This window comes from Paramisgurnus dabryanus, chromosome 12 (assembly GCF_030506205.2).
Source record: "Paramisgurnus dabryanus chromosome 12, PD_genome_1.1, whole genome shotgun sequence".
Lineage (NCBI taxonomy): Eukaryota > Metazoa > Chordata > Actinopteri > Cypriniformes > Cobitidae > Paramisgurnus > Paramisgurnus dabryanus.
In genome coordinates this window covers 14,811,866-14,829,111 of record NC_133348.1, presented here as the reverse complement: position 1 = coordinate 14,829,111, position 17,246 = coordinate 14,811,866, and the positions used below count along the sequence as shown (strand labels likewise).

General features: G+C 37.5%; 2 protein-coding genes across 2 annotated transcripts in view; one reads left to right on the top strand and one right to left on the bottom strand.

The window, feature by feature from the left end:
* Window positions 1-673: 673 nt before the first annotated feature.
* On the bottom strand, window positions 674-5,637 carry cep57l1 (centrosomal protein 57, like 1). The gene is given in 11 exon segments (XM_073816303.1): window positions 674-1,185; window positions 1,537-1,681; window positions 1,766-1,973; window positions 2,093-2,198; window positions 2,488-2,577; window positions 2,669-2,746; window positions 2,835-2,951; window positions 3,913-4,070; window positions 4,311-4,487; window positions 4,792-4,972; window positions 5,174-5,637. Coding segments are annotated over 11 exon segments (1,530 nt in total). The 5' UTR covers window positions 5,195-5,637; the 3' UTR covers window positions 674-936.
* Window positions 5,638-6,524: 887 nt separating this feature from the next.
* Window positions 6,525-17,246, top strand: part of sesn1 (sestrin 1) — a 45,351-nt gene continuing 34,629 nt past the window's right edge. The window contains exons 1-2 of the mRNA XM_065256768.2: window positions 6,525-6,636; window positions 7,132-7,441. Of these exons, the coding sequence (XP_065112840.1) occupies window positions 7,166-7,441 (276 nt within the window). The 5' untranslated portion in view covers window positions 6,525-6,636; window positions 7,132-7,165. The remainder of the gene's footprint in view (window positions 6,637-7,131; window positions 7,442-17,246) is intronic.

The following is a 17,246-nucleotide window of genomic DNA, read 5'->3' as shown; positions in this document are numbered from 1 at the left end:
TCTAAAATTGATTCACATTCAAACCCCACAGATAGATATTGTCACAATTCAAGACTGAGCAGTAAGAATCTTTTGTATGTGTGTCGCTACAGTGTTTTCTGTACTCAAATCTTTTTCAGTTCATGGTCAGTTTATGCAATACTGATTTAATTTGTACCGTGTGAGTATAATCCAATAAGACTGGCACAAAACAAAGTCCGCGTTTGATTGAATACTTGCAAAATGTGATTGTTCCTTTGGATTTACACATTTGTTCTTTTTCATACCGTCGTAGTTTCTCTCAAATTTGATGACTGTCATCATGTGTGTTTGTTTTAAGATAGATGTCGGAGAAAAGGATCATTTTGTTGTGGAAACAGTGAAGGAAACAATGTGTCAGCTGATGGTAAATCTTATAATGCCACATAAAAGCTGATGCTGCAAGATCTGTTTTCCTGGTCTACATTAATACATATTACTATTACCCCTCTCTTTTACTGTAAGTGTACTAAATAACATGATGTCGTTTGAATGAACATTGATAATTAACTATGACTAATTTAAGTAAAAAAAAATGAATTTAGTGTTAATAGTGTATAGCGTAGTGTTGTAAAGTGTAGTATTTTGTAAGATCATAGCCCATTAAAACCCGCATCATAAACCTCAAACAAATAAATACCACAGTGGTCTGTACTTTGAAAATTTTTCAATATTTTATTTTCATCTTATTATTCAAACAAGTATTAAGATCAGAAGAATAATAAATTAAAAAGCTCATTTAAATCATGGTGGTAAACAAAACCCATGATGTTGGATTCTGATGCAGATTAATACAATCTTTTGTTATCGTCTTTAAAAAAGGACAAACGATCATAGATCAGGCATCCGTCCAGTGTCCTTCTGATTTGTCCTCTGCTAAAGTCCAGGATGTTTTTTTAAAGAACACAGGAACAGAGACTATGTCTCCCAGGTGATGTCCTTTCTCCGGAGACTGGAACCCAGTTTCTGCGTCTCTCTGAGGAGCCTTAGAGACTCTTGACTGGTCCTGCACTGTTTCTGGCCCTTACTGGGTGAGGCTTTGACTGGGGATACTGGTAAGGGGTGTACCCCACTTTGTATTCTTGTTTTGTCCTCTGTGCCGACTGGCTTGCCTTGCTTTTGCTGTTTTTGTCTGGGGCTGCTGGGTGGCTGGGCAAGCTTCTGAACCTACAGGAACAAACAATTTTAGACATAAATTCTTGGTATACATCAGTGTTCATGCAGAAGGGAACGACCCCCTCTGTACAACCTCCAAATATCCATCCATTCACCATACCAGCTTATCCCATGCGTGGTTGCAGGCGGGATATACAAAACCTGATTCATGATACAGTGAGTCAGATGTTATTTATATACATTTGAGCAATTCATTACAAAAACATGTCATAAGCGTACTAATGACTCTTTTCATCCGATCACATTTCATTCAGGAAGCAAGCTCGGAGTTAAAATATGATTTTTTTAGGGACTGTAGACACTGGTACATGCACATATGTGACTGCAAAACTACAAACTCACTGTTTGCTGATGTTTGCGCAGTTTGGAGATCTGAGTCGCTTTCTCTTCCATTCTCCTGACCAGACAGTCCAGCTCTCTCTCCAGGTCATCTCTAAGTTCTCGTTTATCAGTCTCATCTATATGCTTGACCAGCTCCTGGTGTTCACTGCCACACACAAAATGACAATTTTATACCCCTTATGCATGACCTAAACCATTACAGATTCACATCAGGAATGACATTACTCACAAGCTCATTTGTCCCAGTTCATCCTGAAGGGCAAGCAGAATTTCAGAGAGGCTACCCAGGGCGGAAGCTGCCTTTTCGGGGGAGAATTGAGGCCCACGTTGGTCCCTCTGGTTTTCAGAAGCGGACTTCTGCAGAGCGCTCATTCTTTCACATAGCCGGGGGTTCCTGTGCTTCATCATGTGCAACACACTTTGAACATTAGCGTTGACTGAGAGACAAAATTAACACTTAACATAATAGCATTAATAGCATATATCATACTACTGTTCTTGGACTTTTAGATCCCACTGTGTATGAATAAATCTGCAAATCAAAACCAAGTTAGGCTGTGTCATGATGAAGTCATACTTACTGTTCCAGCTACAAATGGCAGCCGTTTAGCCTTAGGAAGAAACTGAGGTGGGGCTGCCTCCACCTTCACTGAGGGGGACTTCTGATGCCATATAATATAAAAAAATAAATGTAAGTAATTATTAACATCAAATATATCATCAGTATTCTTTTATGTATGTGCTGCCACCTAGTGCTCATTCTATATTACTGCACAGTTCCTACATCAAATTTATATTTATGCATTTGGTAGATGCCTTCATTCAGACTAATCACCATTATATTCAAGCTATACATTTGTTTATCACTCAGCACAAGTATTCTTTGGGAATCGAACCTACAGCCTTGGTATCACTAGCACTTATCAGCTGAGCTACAGTAAAGCTGCTCACCCTGCATGAGGCCTTGTCCTTCTTTTTTTTGACTTTGGGTCGTGCAGCAGCCGAAAGCGAAAGGAGATTCTTCTCAAAATCTCTCTGCAACTGAGGACATAATGCATCAAGAAATAGATGATTTTCAAACAAAGTTGTTTGAAAATGGGCAGATTTAATGTGATTTATAGAATTTCATTACCTCTTCTGCTTTATCCTGGACAAGTTTACGCTGATGTTCCTCCAATAAAAGCTTCTGTTCTAAAAGCTCAATCTTTCTCTTTAAAAGTAAGACAATATTATTAAGACAACGGTATTTTTCCCCTGCCAAATGAGTGCATAGTAGTGTATATCATATATGTGTATACCTCAGCCTCAGACTGTGTACTGGTGAGTTTGAGATACTCCTTTTCGAGTCTTTCCAATTTTTTAAGTTGTGCCTGTATTTGTTGGTCTGTATTTGTGCCCTCCTTACAAACTGGCTCCTAAAACCAAATCAAAATAGAGAAACAGAGATAAAGAACAGTGCTGAAAACTCTGAACCTTGAATGTGTAGATTTAATCATAATCTTTTTTATAACCAAGCATCAAGACAACACTGATGCAGTGTTAACACTGTGACAGTATAATATTTCTTAGCTGGTTTGCGTATGGCTAAGGCCAACCCTTGACTCAACTAATGCAAATGGCATGATCGGGACAAAGTCTTTGACTGGCCAATGACCAATTTGAAAACAGTCAACACTTTAATTTCACACTGTAAAAAAATATTGGTTCAACTTATATAAGTAAATTATCTGGTTGCCTTAAAATTTTGAGTTGATCTGACTCAAAAATATGAGTTGACTCATTTAAAACATTTAAAGCAAACTTACTTTTTTAAAGGAAAACACAACCGTTTTTCAATATTTTACTATGTTCTTACCTCAATTTTGATGAATTTATACATAACTAAGGATCCAAACAGGGATGAACTTAGAAGCCACCACACTTCCATGTTTTCCCTATTTAAAACTGTTACATGAGTAGTTACACAAGTAAGTATGTTGGAACAAAAAATAAAAAAGCGAATAAAAAAATGAGAACTATATTGTATCATGTAGTTTGCAGCACTTCGCCCTCAGGTGCAGTAATATTGACGGAAATTTGACCAAGGGGTGGGGGAGTAGTCAGGAGTGATGATATTACTGCAAGCCGAGGTCGAAGTGCTGCAAACTCATCCCTGTTTGGATCCTAAGGAATGAACGGGGCTAGGCTAAATGCTAACACATTCACAACGTGCTGTACAAAGATTAAGTGCATGCATTGATAAAAGATAGGCCTGTATTAATTAATCGAAGCTACTAAGAACATAGTAAAATATTGAAAAATGGTGATGTTTTCCTGTAAGATAAACAAAACTTTTCTTTTTACAGTGCAAGAACTAAAATTATAGATACACAATACCTCTATGCCCAAGTTCGACTGCAGTATTCTGTTCACCCCTCTCTCCCTCTGAGTAATGCTGTCTGTCTCTGAACACGCCACCATTTTCTTCATGTAGTCAAGCTGTTTTTCCAGCAGAGAACAGCGCGTTTCTGCAGAACGAAGCTTTGAAGCCAGCTCTTAAGAGAAAAAGACAAAATGACTGCTTAATAGTCACATTAATATAGCTGACACCGCCGTCGGTGTATGAATGTGTGAATGAATGGGTGAATGTGAGGCAAAATTGTAAAGCGCTTTGGATGGCCATTGGTCTATGAAAGCGCTATATAAATGCAGTAAAAAAATAATAATAATAATGTTCAAACCATTTGAAGTGTACATGTACCATAACTATTACAGTAAAATACTTTATTTTTTACCTTTCTTCTGTGAGGACTCATTCTTTCTCTCTTTCGAGTTAATCTCCATCGGTGCAGAAGTATTAACTTGGAGCGGAGCATCTTGAGAGAAGTGCTGGGCGTTCTTCGCTGCCTGAGCTCTCTCCAGCTCAATGCGTCGCATTTTCTCCTGCAGCGTCTTCAGGGCTGCTATCACTGCTGCTCACATACAAAACACATTTTGGCTTGAATTTCATCTTAACAATGACATACCATTTATAAACACTTGAAACTTTAAAAGATCTGCTGAAGTGCTTGGAAATGAAAAGCTTGTTTAATGCTTTGACATAATTTTTCACAAACAAAAAAAAGAAGTTGGGAAGAGAAATGTTGAGTAGCTACTTTTCCAATTAAAATAGTCAATAGGTTTCTGTAGTATTCTGAAGTGATTAGTAAATTGTGGTATAGTAGTATAGTATAAAGAGTTTATTGAAGTAAACACTACAGTATTTTTTCAGCTCACCTCTGCTTCCAGCATCAGGAACCGTACGATAAAGCTGTGGGCTGATCTCTTGTAATCCTGATATATTACTGTCCGGTGGATGCGACACTGTGTTCATGTAAAGGGGTCTTGAAAGCTTATCTGGAGGCATGTAAAAACTGCCAACGTAACTCTGTTTAGACGGCGAGTCCAGATTTAAAGTCTGCAATTTAGAAACAGATAATATATACACATTGAAACCCAGAGAGCCCACAACTTAACATCTTTGGAAAGCCTAACGTTACCTCGGTTTGTTTTGACAAAGAATTTATTCACGCACAGGCTAACGGACGCAAAGATGTAAACATCACAAACAATTAACAATGACAACATCTAAAAGAAAAAGCTTATAAATTATATATACCTGATCTCGTAAATTGTCCATAAAGCATTAATTTCTGCGTTACACATAAAATGAAACAAACTATTGATCGATGTACAGATGAAGATAAGCTCAGTTGGTTTAGCTGCGTTAGCTAACTACGTGAAGAACAACAGTAGCCAACAGCGCCACCCATTTCTTCAGTATTTTAAATTTCCCTCCTCTGTTCCCGCCATCAGTGCTTCCGCCTGCACTCATATGTGTTCGACTTGTTTTTAGATGACAGTCCATTCACAATTTCATTTGATTCTGTTTTCTTTTTTCGGTTCTGTTCAGTTTTTTTCTTTTAGATAATGCAATCAAAATCGTGTGCTTTCTTGAAGTAAAAAACCCCTAAAAGTCCAAAAACGAATCTATCTATATTAATCTCTATATAGTTTGCACAATATCCAAATAATTTGTTTTTACATAATGGTAGCAATCAATCCATGAAAATAGTTCAAATTTCATTTAAAGTTATTTGCAAACGCAGTATGCGGCGCTGTGCAGACCCATCGGCGAATGACATCTAAGTATCGCGAGAAAGCATCTCTCACCGTACTGTGATGTCATACCCAGATCAGTCTGCGCAGCAAAACAGAAAAATCACAGAAAAAAGCTGTTAATAAATATGCTTGACATGCAGATTAAAATAGACAGAACAAACAAAAACTCTTCATTTATTTAATTACGCATGTTTAAAAAAAGAACTGTATAAACAGTGAAATACAAAGCATTAGTGCACATTTTGCTATTCATTCTGGACAAACAATTAATTCTGTTGGCCTGTAAGATCAGAAAATAATGGATTGTAAACAATTTAAGAATTGTCCAGGGCTCAAGGACAATGACATGGTTTAAGTTATTAATTTTAATTAAATTCTTAGATTCTGGTATATTTGCATTATTACTAATTCGTGTTTAACGTGTTCTTTTTGTTTTATTACTTATAATGTGATGTGACGATCAAAACAAAGAACAATGCTTTGATTATATTTGCAAAACAGGATGAGTCGTAATTGCAGTCACACCTCTTCTATTTTTAAGAATTAGCTCACATATTTTCATTGAATAAGATAGTTGAATATCTGTTGAAAGCTTTGCATTAATCATAAAGGTTTTGAGATAAACAAGTGCTGGCGGGGCCTCTGCAGTTGACCAGCGTTTGTTGTGGATGATGGTAGTTGTAGTTCCCCCTTGAAGAACGCAAACAGATCATAGCGCGTTTAAACTACAATTCCCATTTTATTAGCGCCGTGAGGAGATTTCTGAAAGAAAACGCCTTTAAGTCGTTGATTGGTACGTCGAATGCAAGTGTCCGCCCATTTTTGTTTTCTGGAAAACTATTGGATTGCTTCTGCTGTCAATCGTCTGTTAACTCAAGTCGCTTTGCAATGGACTGAATTTAAGACTGAAGACTGAAGCGCAGTAAGACAGAGGGGACCGCAAGAGAGAATGTGAAATAAGTGAGTATTGTCATTTAACCAATTTTGCACTTTTCTGTTTAAATTGTGCTCTCTCTTAATTTAAAAACATATTTGCAGCTTTGGTAATTGTGGAGTTTTTAGAAGATGGTTAGATTTGCCAGCTGCCTATTGAATCGTTATTATTTAACGGTTTTTCTCAAAATCGTAAGGTCGTCGAAATGCAATAATAGTTGTTGTTTTGTGGTAAAATACAGCTTTGTTATCAACCAGAAACTAAAAACCTTTAGACAGAGAACTTTCTTTTTATAGACATCAGTGGTTTGGGAATTTTGTCAGTCTCTTTCAAAAGTGAGAGTATGGAAAATAACTTTTGTTTAGTGAGTCATTAAGTACAATATAAATACTAATTATACTATTAATGCTTGTTAAGTCATTTGCACATCCCATCTGTTATTTTTCTAGGAATTTTAATTGATTTGGGTCAAATTTTGCTGTTTCAATAATTGCCACATCTTTTGTTTTTTTATGACACAGTCTCTTAGTTAATGAACAGTAGAGTGATACAGTGATGGATGTGATCGATGCTGCTGGAAGATGGGATGCACTGGGCAGTCGAGATGCAAGATCCAGACATGCAACGATGGAGGTCATTCATCAGGAGGTGATGAAGAGAATCGAGAACATCGGTCCCATACCAGACACACACTCCTCTGCTCTTTCAGACATAAATGTCAGTCGGTCCAGTGACCTTAACGCTCTGCTGTCTCATGTCCTGATGCTCTCCAAAAGATGTCCTTATAAAGATGTCAGAGAGAAATGCATATGCTTGCTCCAGGTGGTTCAGGTAAGTTCTGAATAGGTATGAAAATGATGCTGAAAATTATATTGACTTATATTGTTTCACAACAACCAATCATATTAATGCATACTTATTTGTTGTGTTTATACCACGGGCTGTTGTTTGCTTTATTCTGAATGGTTAAGAAATGTTCCACGGGTATGCATTATTTTTCGATAATCGCACACCTAACCTGTCAAATGTCTTTAAATAACCACGAGAGCAATGTCTGTGCGGTAACCATGGTATAAGAGGAATAATTGACTCTGGTCCTTTGAATTATTTGAAAAAAATGCATACTTGCTGTGTCACGGCACTCTGCTTAATGTCGTGCTGCATTACCACCTTGGGTGTGCAATGCATTATTTTCGAATAATTCAATTTAAGTCAGTCATTCCTTACATAATTATACTACATATATTTAGACCATATCTTAACTTTAAAAACAGAAAAGTATAAAAAGCAATCATTACATAATAATGAGATTTGCCGCTTTAAGAGTTGTAAACATGTGGAAGAGGCTATAATGTTTTTTTAACACAATAATTGTAGAAAATATTGTGTTTTTAAAGCATAAACCACACAAACACATTGTATTATACCAAATACACAAAATAACGTTGTTTTTAGCAATGTAATAGGTGCTCTTTAAAGCTCTACTAGAACATGTGATGCCAACATATGTGTAAAAGTCAAATAAGAATACAATTTATTTAGGGATGCACCGATTCGGGTATCGGCCTTAATACCACATTTTCTAAAGTGCTCGTACTCGTTAAAAGTCCCCCGATACCTGGAATCGATACCACGGTCTGAGCAGTGGCGGCTGGTGACTTTTTTTTCTGAGGGCGCACGATGCGAAGTTCGTCACAACATGTATGTAGCCCGTCATGTGTGTGGTACGTAATTTTAAAATGTGTGTTCTGCACTTTGAGAGATAGTATGTGCATCACGTGTCCTGCCAAAATAAGTGTCTTCTGCAGACGCGTCAAAGGGTTTATGATAAAAGAGATGCTCGCGTTTGCCAGATACTCGCATAATCTCATGCGTAATCAGAGTTTAATGTTAAGGGAGTGTCTTTTGGAACATGAGCGTCTCTTTTATCATAAACGGTTTTGATGCGTGTGCAGCAGGCACTTATTTTGACAAAACACGTGAGGCACACATGATCTCTCAACACGCAGGACACATATTTTGGAAAAGGGAACCACACACATGATACTCCGAACACTTATTTTGAATTCGCGCCCCTCGGATGAGGAGTTACGAGCCGCCACTGGGTCTGAGAAATGTCTTTGTTTGAGCAGCGTGTAAGGGGTTAATGCCTCTTGTGTTGTCCAAAGAGGCAGAGTTTACAACAAACTGGACAAAAGTACTCGGTATCGGCAAGTACTGGAATGCAAATACTCGTACTCGTATTCCAAAAAAGTGGTATCGGTGCATTCCTAAATTTATTTCCAAAAATCACCTCTGATATGTGATTTAGTATATCTTTACATTTACAATATTTTTTTAGGCTGGGCATAGGTGTTTGACCTGTGTTTGTAATCGTAGAGTGTATTGAAAAAATATTATTTACGAATTTTCTCCATAATTGAGTCTAAAACAAACACACACACACATGTGATGTGGGAACATTAACACATATTTTTGGTTTTGGCCCTTTGGTTTGTTGATGTTATATATTTCTGGATCAGCAAGTTCGGTAATTGACACTAACATGCAATTAATTACCCAGGAATCTCACTCGACTATGTCTTTTATCCAAAATATGCGAAGACACATATGTACACAGAGTAAATTGTTTCAAGTATGATGATGCATTTGGCCTGCAAGTGTCTCTTTAGCTTAAAGGGGACATTTCACAAGACTTTTTCTAAGATGTCAGATAAATATTCGATGTCCCCAGAGTACGTATGTAAAGTTTTAGTTCAAAATATCATATAGATAATTTATTATAGCATATTAACATTGCCACTTTGTAGGTGTAAGCCAAAAAGTGTAGTTTGTGGTTGTGTCCTTTTAAATGCAAATGAGCTGATCTCTGCACTAAATGCAGTGCTGTGGTTGGATATTGTAGATTAAGGGGTGGTGTATCCCCTTCTGACATCACAAGGGGAGCCAGATTTAAATTACCTATTTTTTAACATGCTTGCAGAGAATGGTGCACTAAAACTAAGTAACTGGGTTGTTCTATTTCATAGTTTCATAATAGAGGCACTGGGGACCCAATTATGGCACTTAAACATAAAAAACTCAGATTTTCATGATATGTTACCTTTAATGTTTTTAAAGAAATTTGTGACATAATTAAAATCTACGATGGATTGTTAAGTGCATTCATACTTCTGTCTCTGTTTCTACTCTTTAAAGCTTCTTTTGTGGTTTGTTAGATAACAGGATGTTTCTTCCTTGTTTCATGTTGACCTTTCGACCTCTTCTTCGTACTGTATCAGAGTTAAGCCGTCTGCTGTGATATCCGGAATTATGGGATTCAAGGGGCCTAGACTTAAATAAGGTCCCAGCCGCAGGGGAAGAAATTAAGTTGACCTTTGACCTAGACGGTACCGCACACAGATGCAGGCCGGCATGGACTTACACAAATAAACCACATCAAAAAGCAATAATCCAAGTAAAATGATTGGTGATTGGAATGGGATTTACTTTGTTACTGTAAAAGCTACAGAAAACAACTCTTGACATGCAGGACAGGATTTGTCCTCGGGTGAGCATGGCACCTGAGTGTCTTGACCATTGTTCATTGTGCGAGTGTGTTTATGTGTGTGCAGTGTTGCATATTACTGCAGTAATAAGCCCTGAGAAGCTGTGGATCGAAAGACAGATTTAGGTTATTGTCAGTCCACTGGTCTGAATGGGTGAATTTATGTAAGATGCCCATAAGGCCTGTTTTCGGTTTGATCGTATGTAACATATTTTTGAGAGGTTGAGCTGCTGCTAGTTTTCTTTGAAGGAGAAACTCACAAGGAACCACTTTCAGAAAGGATATACACAAAACTGATGTAACAAATAGCATTGCTATTTATGTTCCCGGTCTACTGAAGAATCATTCTTTCAATCTTTGACATTGAATGTTCTTTATATTATGTAAAAAACGGTAAATCACAAAAAATAACGTGCACAGACTAGTTCACATACAGAGAGAAAGACTCGCCTATGAATAAAAGGCTACAGAAAGCCATAGCAGTGTATTTGTTGTCCATGGAAACTTTGATAAAGATTCACTCACTTTGTGAGGCTCATGTGTTGTGGATTGATGTTTATGTGTGTTTGATTGTGTATAGATAGATAGATAGAGAGAGAGAGAGAGAGAGAGAGAGAGAGAGAGAGAGAATAGAGATAGATAGGAATAAGTGGAAACGTACTGGGGAGCGGAGGAACCCAACAGCATGAGGCTTTGGAAAACAACAACCCCACAATTGGGGAGGGGGACTTGTTTGTGATAGTTCACTGAGGGAAATCCTTAGAAACCTCTCTCCGCTGTAGGAATTGACGATTTGTTCTGCTTTGGAAAAAACAATGCCTATTTGGATGTGAAAATTGTCCTTGCTCCAGAAATAGAGGGAAACAAATTGGAATGAAACGTACATGCTTTCCAAAACACTTCACACTCTGTGCAGCGGGCACAATGTAAATCACTCAGTTAACACTGTGGATTTTTGGACAGTAATGGTGTTATTATATGGGACATTATCTCTCCCCTGCTGATTCTGTCTGGCAGTATTATAAGTGTAGTTAATGCCTTCATGAGTGTGTTGTGTTAATGCCTCTACAAAATCATGGATAGATAAGGGGGAATGCAGAGGATGAGTAAAGCGGTGGAGATGATAAACAGAATTCCTTGATAGATGTTAGCAGTGGTACGAGTGTAATAGGTGGAGACACAACAGAGGAAACAAAAACAAATTTTGTTTAAGCGTGCGTTAGACTGTATGCTATCCTGTGTACAAGGATCAGATTACAGCCCATCTGGTATTGATTCATCGGAGTGAATGAATACAAAGCCATTCACATGTATCCATGCAGGATTTGGGTTGGGAATAATCTAGAAATTTTCCACATAAAAGTTTGTCTCTTCATAGACGTATGCTTCTAAGTCCCCATGGGCAGGGAGGGACCTGTTTTTCAAGTCAAATCCATGGAGCAGATTTGACTTTTACTCAAAACAACAATAAAATGGAATCACACGTTATATAAAGCACGTGTTCGGGTATTTTCAACAGCACTGTGGCAATCTTGTAATCTTCCACAAAACCAAGTTTTCTCATAATGTAGAAATGTGATCACCAGGGGGCGCCATGAGATCATTTATTTACAACATGACTGCCTTGCGGTTATTGCAGCGGAAATTTCCACAGCTTGACCTGCATGCTTGAAGGTCTCTGGCTTATTTCTTTACTCCCGGGGTCACACAAGCATGTCTCGGATCACAGTGGCATTCAAGCTGGTCTAAAAGGCTTGAGGATCGGATGACAAACACACAGCAAGTGTAAGAGTGCATTGTAAGGATCAACAGTAAATCATGGCTTGTGCTTAAAGATAAATATGGAGATAGATATGTGTGTGTGTGTATTTTGTAAGTGGGTAAGAGCTTTTACCTTAATCCATAAAGTCTAAACCAGTACCTGTTTTACTAAGCAAACCAACAGGTTCTAGACACTAAGTAGTGCCTTGCTGAGAAACGGTGTTATTCACCCATCTATAAACCATAAATGTAGTGTTTTTCTCTGTTCTGTGAAGTGCTTTGTAACGCTAGCCCTAATTAAAAGTTAATGATCAGCCAGTTATTCGCATTTGTTATTTAAGTCGGCCTAAGGACAGTAAGATATTACATAAACATCGTCAAAAACAGCTTCAATCTCTCTTTGCATAACCTTTGAAGTGGAGGGCATTGTTTTATCTGAAGCTGGAGACTCCGAACAGTGCATGTTGCAGGGCATGTTGCAGGTTCTTAGGGGCTGTGATTTTTGTTACATTTGTGCATAATTTTCCCATGGTAAAAGGTTTTCTGTACATGCACGCTATGAATAGGGCTACATAAATAAAATTTCAAATATTTTTTGTTGGATTTCTAAAAAGGTAATAGCGTATGAGCCACATGTGCCACAGAAGTCATGTGCAACCAGAGCCAAAGAGGAAGTGGTGTTTCTCCTGCACAAATGAACTTTTCTGGTGTATACTGATGACAAAGGGTAAAAAAATGGAAATCACAATAGTGGGATGTAAAATAGAGAACAGAAATAGACCCGGTTGGCAGGGTAAAATGAAGAAATCTTTTGGAGGATGGAGGGTTTAGTGACAGTTCGTGGTGTGTGGGACGTTATGAGTCAAGGCCTATAAAAAGGTCATTTATAAAGACAAAACTAGATGCGTAAGATACAAATAAATTATTGACCTCCGAAAGAACTAAAAGGTTTTGTTGAACTTGGCCACTTAAAACCAAAGAGCCCCTTGAGTTGATGTTCTTTGTTTCTCCAAAACTTCATACAATAATGATCGTTTAACTTTAAAGGAATTATTCACCCAAAAATGAAATGTATGTCATCATTTACTGACCCTCATGTTGTTACAAACCAGTATTAATTTCTTCTGCTGAACACAAAGGAAGATTTTTTGAGCAAAGTTTGTAACCAAACTGTTTTTGAGCACCATTGACTTCCATCGTTTTTTTCCTACTATAGAAGTCAATGGTGCTTTTGTTTCCTGGTTGACTACAAATATCTTCCTTTTTGTTCAGCAGAACAAAGAAATGTATGCATATTTTTAACAACAGATTTTTAATTTTTGGGTGAACTATCCCTTTTAAAGTGACCATAAGAATTTTTGCTTTGATCCCAGTATCCAGCTTTAGACCGGAATGATCATTACTTCCCTTAAACCGCCAGTTTCCTTTACTAATTTTATGTTCATGGAAATGATTTCAGACAGTTACAGGAATGATGGAAAAACCTATTCATAATCATATAAATATCACCTATAAATGTACAGTTTCCACAGACAAAGAAACAATAGAGGCATCAGCAAGATTCTTGGTCAAACACTGTAAAACTTGAGATTAAATGAATTTACTAGTTTTTGCTTGTTTATGCATACATTCTCACAGTGACAGAGTAAAAAACAAAGGGGAGCACAAACATTTTGGCATTTCTGAGTATACAGCAAAGATCACACTCTGATGTCTGAGGTAGAGAGAAGTTGAAATAATGAAGGAGTGAACTAAGATTAAATGTCCAAGTCATTCATGCGGAGAGACTGTGAAGGTTTGAATGTTTGGAAGCCAAATTAAAGGTTAGAAGGAGTGAGATGAATTACGGTCAGAGAGAGAGAAAGGGCAAGAGAGTCAGGAGTATAAAAAGAATGGAAAACAGAGCTATCAATTTTATAACCTGGATGTTAGCCACGTTTATGTCTCTCTAAACCCATGGCTTTTTTCACCTCCATAGCAAAACCAACACACGCACGTATGCACACAAATACGGGTGTAGCTAAATGTAGACAGACTTTTTATATATAAAGCTAATTTTACTTATTGTAGACTAACTTTAACCCTACCCCTAAACCAATACCTGTTGACATTAGATATAGTTAAACATGATTTGGCTGAATTATAAACAAGACTTTATACTACTGAAAACCTTTTAATAGTACGGACCCCCCTTTTCTCAGCCACCAACCTGAATTAATTATCTAACATTAGCTTACAGATCTGCGCCAACTCAAGCTCATGAAAACTGCTATGGCATTTTCAAGGTTGAGCTTGGCGAGATGGTCTGGATTGCTGAAGCAACTGGCTCTATTGCTGTGAATCAATGGCCCAATTCTTTCCCCGATTTAGCAACATGTGTGTCAGAGCTGGTGCTGAGTCACCAATACGTTGTGCACATTTAGGGAACAATATAAGACATCACACAATATTTCTCACTTGCACGAACTGTGGCCTGTCGGGCCGTTTGTGTGTCCGCATATTAGGTGTATTTCAGAGTGACAGACCGTGGAGGCGTCACCTGTCAGCAGGCTCTCTGTCTGGACGCTCTGTGGTCAGCGCTCTGACAGTCTTGAGATTTTCATGTGACTTTAAGTTATATTTATTAAATGATTGTCAGTTGACTTTAGAGCCATGGTCACTCAGAGCAACTTTGCATCTAAATGACTTTGAAAAGAGTCATTTGTAAACTTGCATGCATATTGTGATGTTTTTTCTCTTATTAGAGAAGTGGCTGGCAGTATAATGGCACGTAGCAGTTTCCTAATATATCCTAATAAGTATTTTTAGTCAACCAAATGTGCTTGCAAATGTCTTGACTGATGTATAAATCATGTTGTTAAAATCAAACTTAAGTTGCTTATAACCTTGTGTGATCTAATTGGAGCATTTGGTTTAGAGGTAGGGGTGTGCAGGGAAAAAACTAACGCAGGGTTAGTTGTAACACGGACTGTTTACATTGTTGCACAAGGTTAAGCATTTTGTTTTTCCAGTATTTTTTTCATGCTGCCAAAAGACGATCTCCCGCAAATTATTGGAAATTTATAATGTTTTGTCCAGAGAGTTATTGCTGAACGAGTGTTTTGGTGGCATATAAGTAAAAAGTTTTATCATATATTTTTTTGTTTCTAAGTTGGGTGTGTATCTGTGTAAGATATCAATTCCAATGCTATGTCATATTAATCAGTGTCTTGTTGACTAAAACATAGCATCGTTTTGAAATATGTCTGCAGCTCTTAGCAACTTTTTTGGTGGGCTTGAAAATATTTTGACCCAGCGGGGTTAATTGTAACGCTGTGTTACAATGAACCCCTCAGCACTTACAGATGTGCCTGTCTTATCAAAAATCGTGTGTCAAGTTTATTTTTGTTCATATCTTTAATATTGATTGAATAAGGTCACGTCAAAGATTGAAATCATAATGAAATGAATGGCTAAAATGTTTAAGTTTTAAAAGACTTTGCTCATTATCTCAGAATTTGATTTTAAAACTGCAGTAGGATTAGTACAGACTGCGTCACATATAAAATATGTTTTGTCATAATTTTGCTGCTTTTTCACATATTTAGACATTTGTATCCATTTATAATTATTTATAACTATTGTTTGAAAAGGGCTGGATGAATGAATACAGTGTGGATACCTGTCTATTATAGACAGATATATATATAAACAATATCCACTTCAAGTATATAGACAAAATAGTATTGAAATATTTGCCTGCAAACTTAATTTTTAGCAAGTGTTACAACTAACCCCCTGCCTGTTACAATTAACCCCACCTATGGGGTAAGTTGTAACATTTGCACTTCTGTCACGTTTGGTGTAATTGTCCACGAATGGTAAGTAATAGAAACAAAATTCAAATGTTCATTTGTAGCAGAGATGTGTGTGTTGCTTGTGTAAAAATATAATTAATCAAACTCAAATATTTTTTGAATGATTGAGCCAAACCCAAAAAGCGTTAGGTTGTGCACCGCTTTCCCCTACACGTTTAAATGACCCTGAAGCCTAGAATGACCTGGGATGGGTTATGATTTGGATCTGTTTCCTTAAATGGAGTACTTGATTCTGATTGGTCAGTTGTGCCATTTGTTGGTCAGACGCTGTGTACCGCTAAAATGATTGACATCCTAGGCAACCTTTGTTTACTGAGAATGTCATGTCACTATCACTATACAGTTCTTTCTTGTCACATAATCAAATAATTTCAACTTTGCGTTGGGGTCCTGATAAACATGTCAGTTTTTTTTCGACCAGCTTTATTTTTCGGCCATTATAACTGGTATTAATTTACATTGAACATACTGTTCGCTGTATGTGCGTTGACTCCATCGGCCAGGTGTTCTTCTTAGGTCTGTTCAGTACAGATAGTACTTTCAGTTGGAGTAATGGGCTGACCCCACCCTCTGACTACTTTACTTAATAACTCAACATCGGTGCACGTGTGGGGGGAGAGGTGGGTTTCCTGTATGCCTTCAAGAGCAGACATTTAGTATTTATGCCAGATTCTGACATCTCATTAATTACTGTAATATATCAAGAGAGAGAGAGAGAGGAAAAATAGAAGCAGTAAGAAGAGATGATAGAAAAGTGGGTTATATAGAAAAACAACATGCACTGTCGCCTATAGACACTTGGTGGCTCCACCCTCACTCTTCTGCTATTGGTCGAGGTGCACAGCATGAGCGCTCTCTGATTGGTTGTGAAGACACACACCTCCAGAATACTAAAATGTGTTTGTGTCCTGTGTGAGAAGAACATGGTGAGAGGTACAGAAAATGGAAGAGGGCTTGGAAATGGGGGTGTGGACCATATGGCTGGAGTTGTCCCAGAAATTTCTAGGAAAACGGAGTACTTTTTGTTTGCACTGATGCCTGGGAGACATTAAACCTCTGATTCTTCTGCGTCTTTGGCAAATTCTTCTGCATCCACTTCATCCATTTAGGTTTTCCTAAAATCACATCCCAAATACCTCCCAACTACCAAAAATGTGTTTTCTGTACAATATGTACAAACCTAAATAAACATGAAACAGCTGCCTCTGATATCATTTTTTAGAGAGTCAAGCGGCATTTGTGCTTGGGGGGGAGAGTATTCATGGTTTGTAAAGGGGACAAATCTGACTTTTTCCATGTTTAAGTGTTATAATTGGGTCCCCAGTGCTTTTATCAACTTAAAAAATGTGAAAAAGAACAAATCAATGAGTTAGTTTTGATAAACCATTCTCTGTAATAGGGCTGTCACTTTTTATTCGATATTCGAATATGCATTCGAACGTGACGTGAAATATCCATATTCGAACTATAA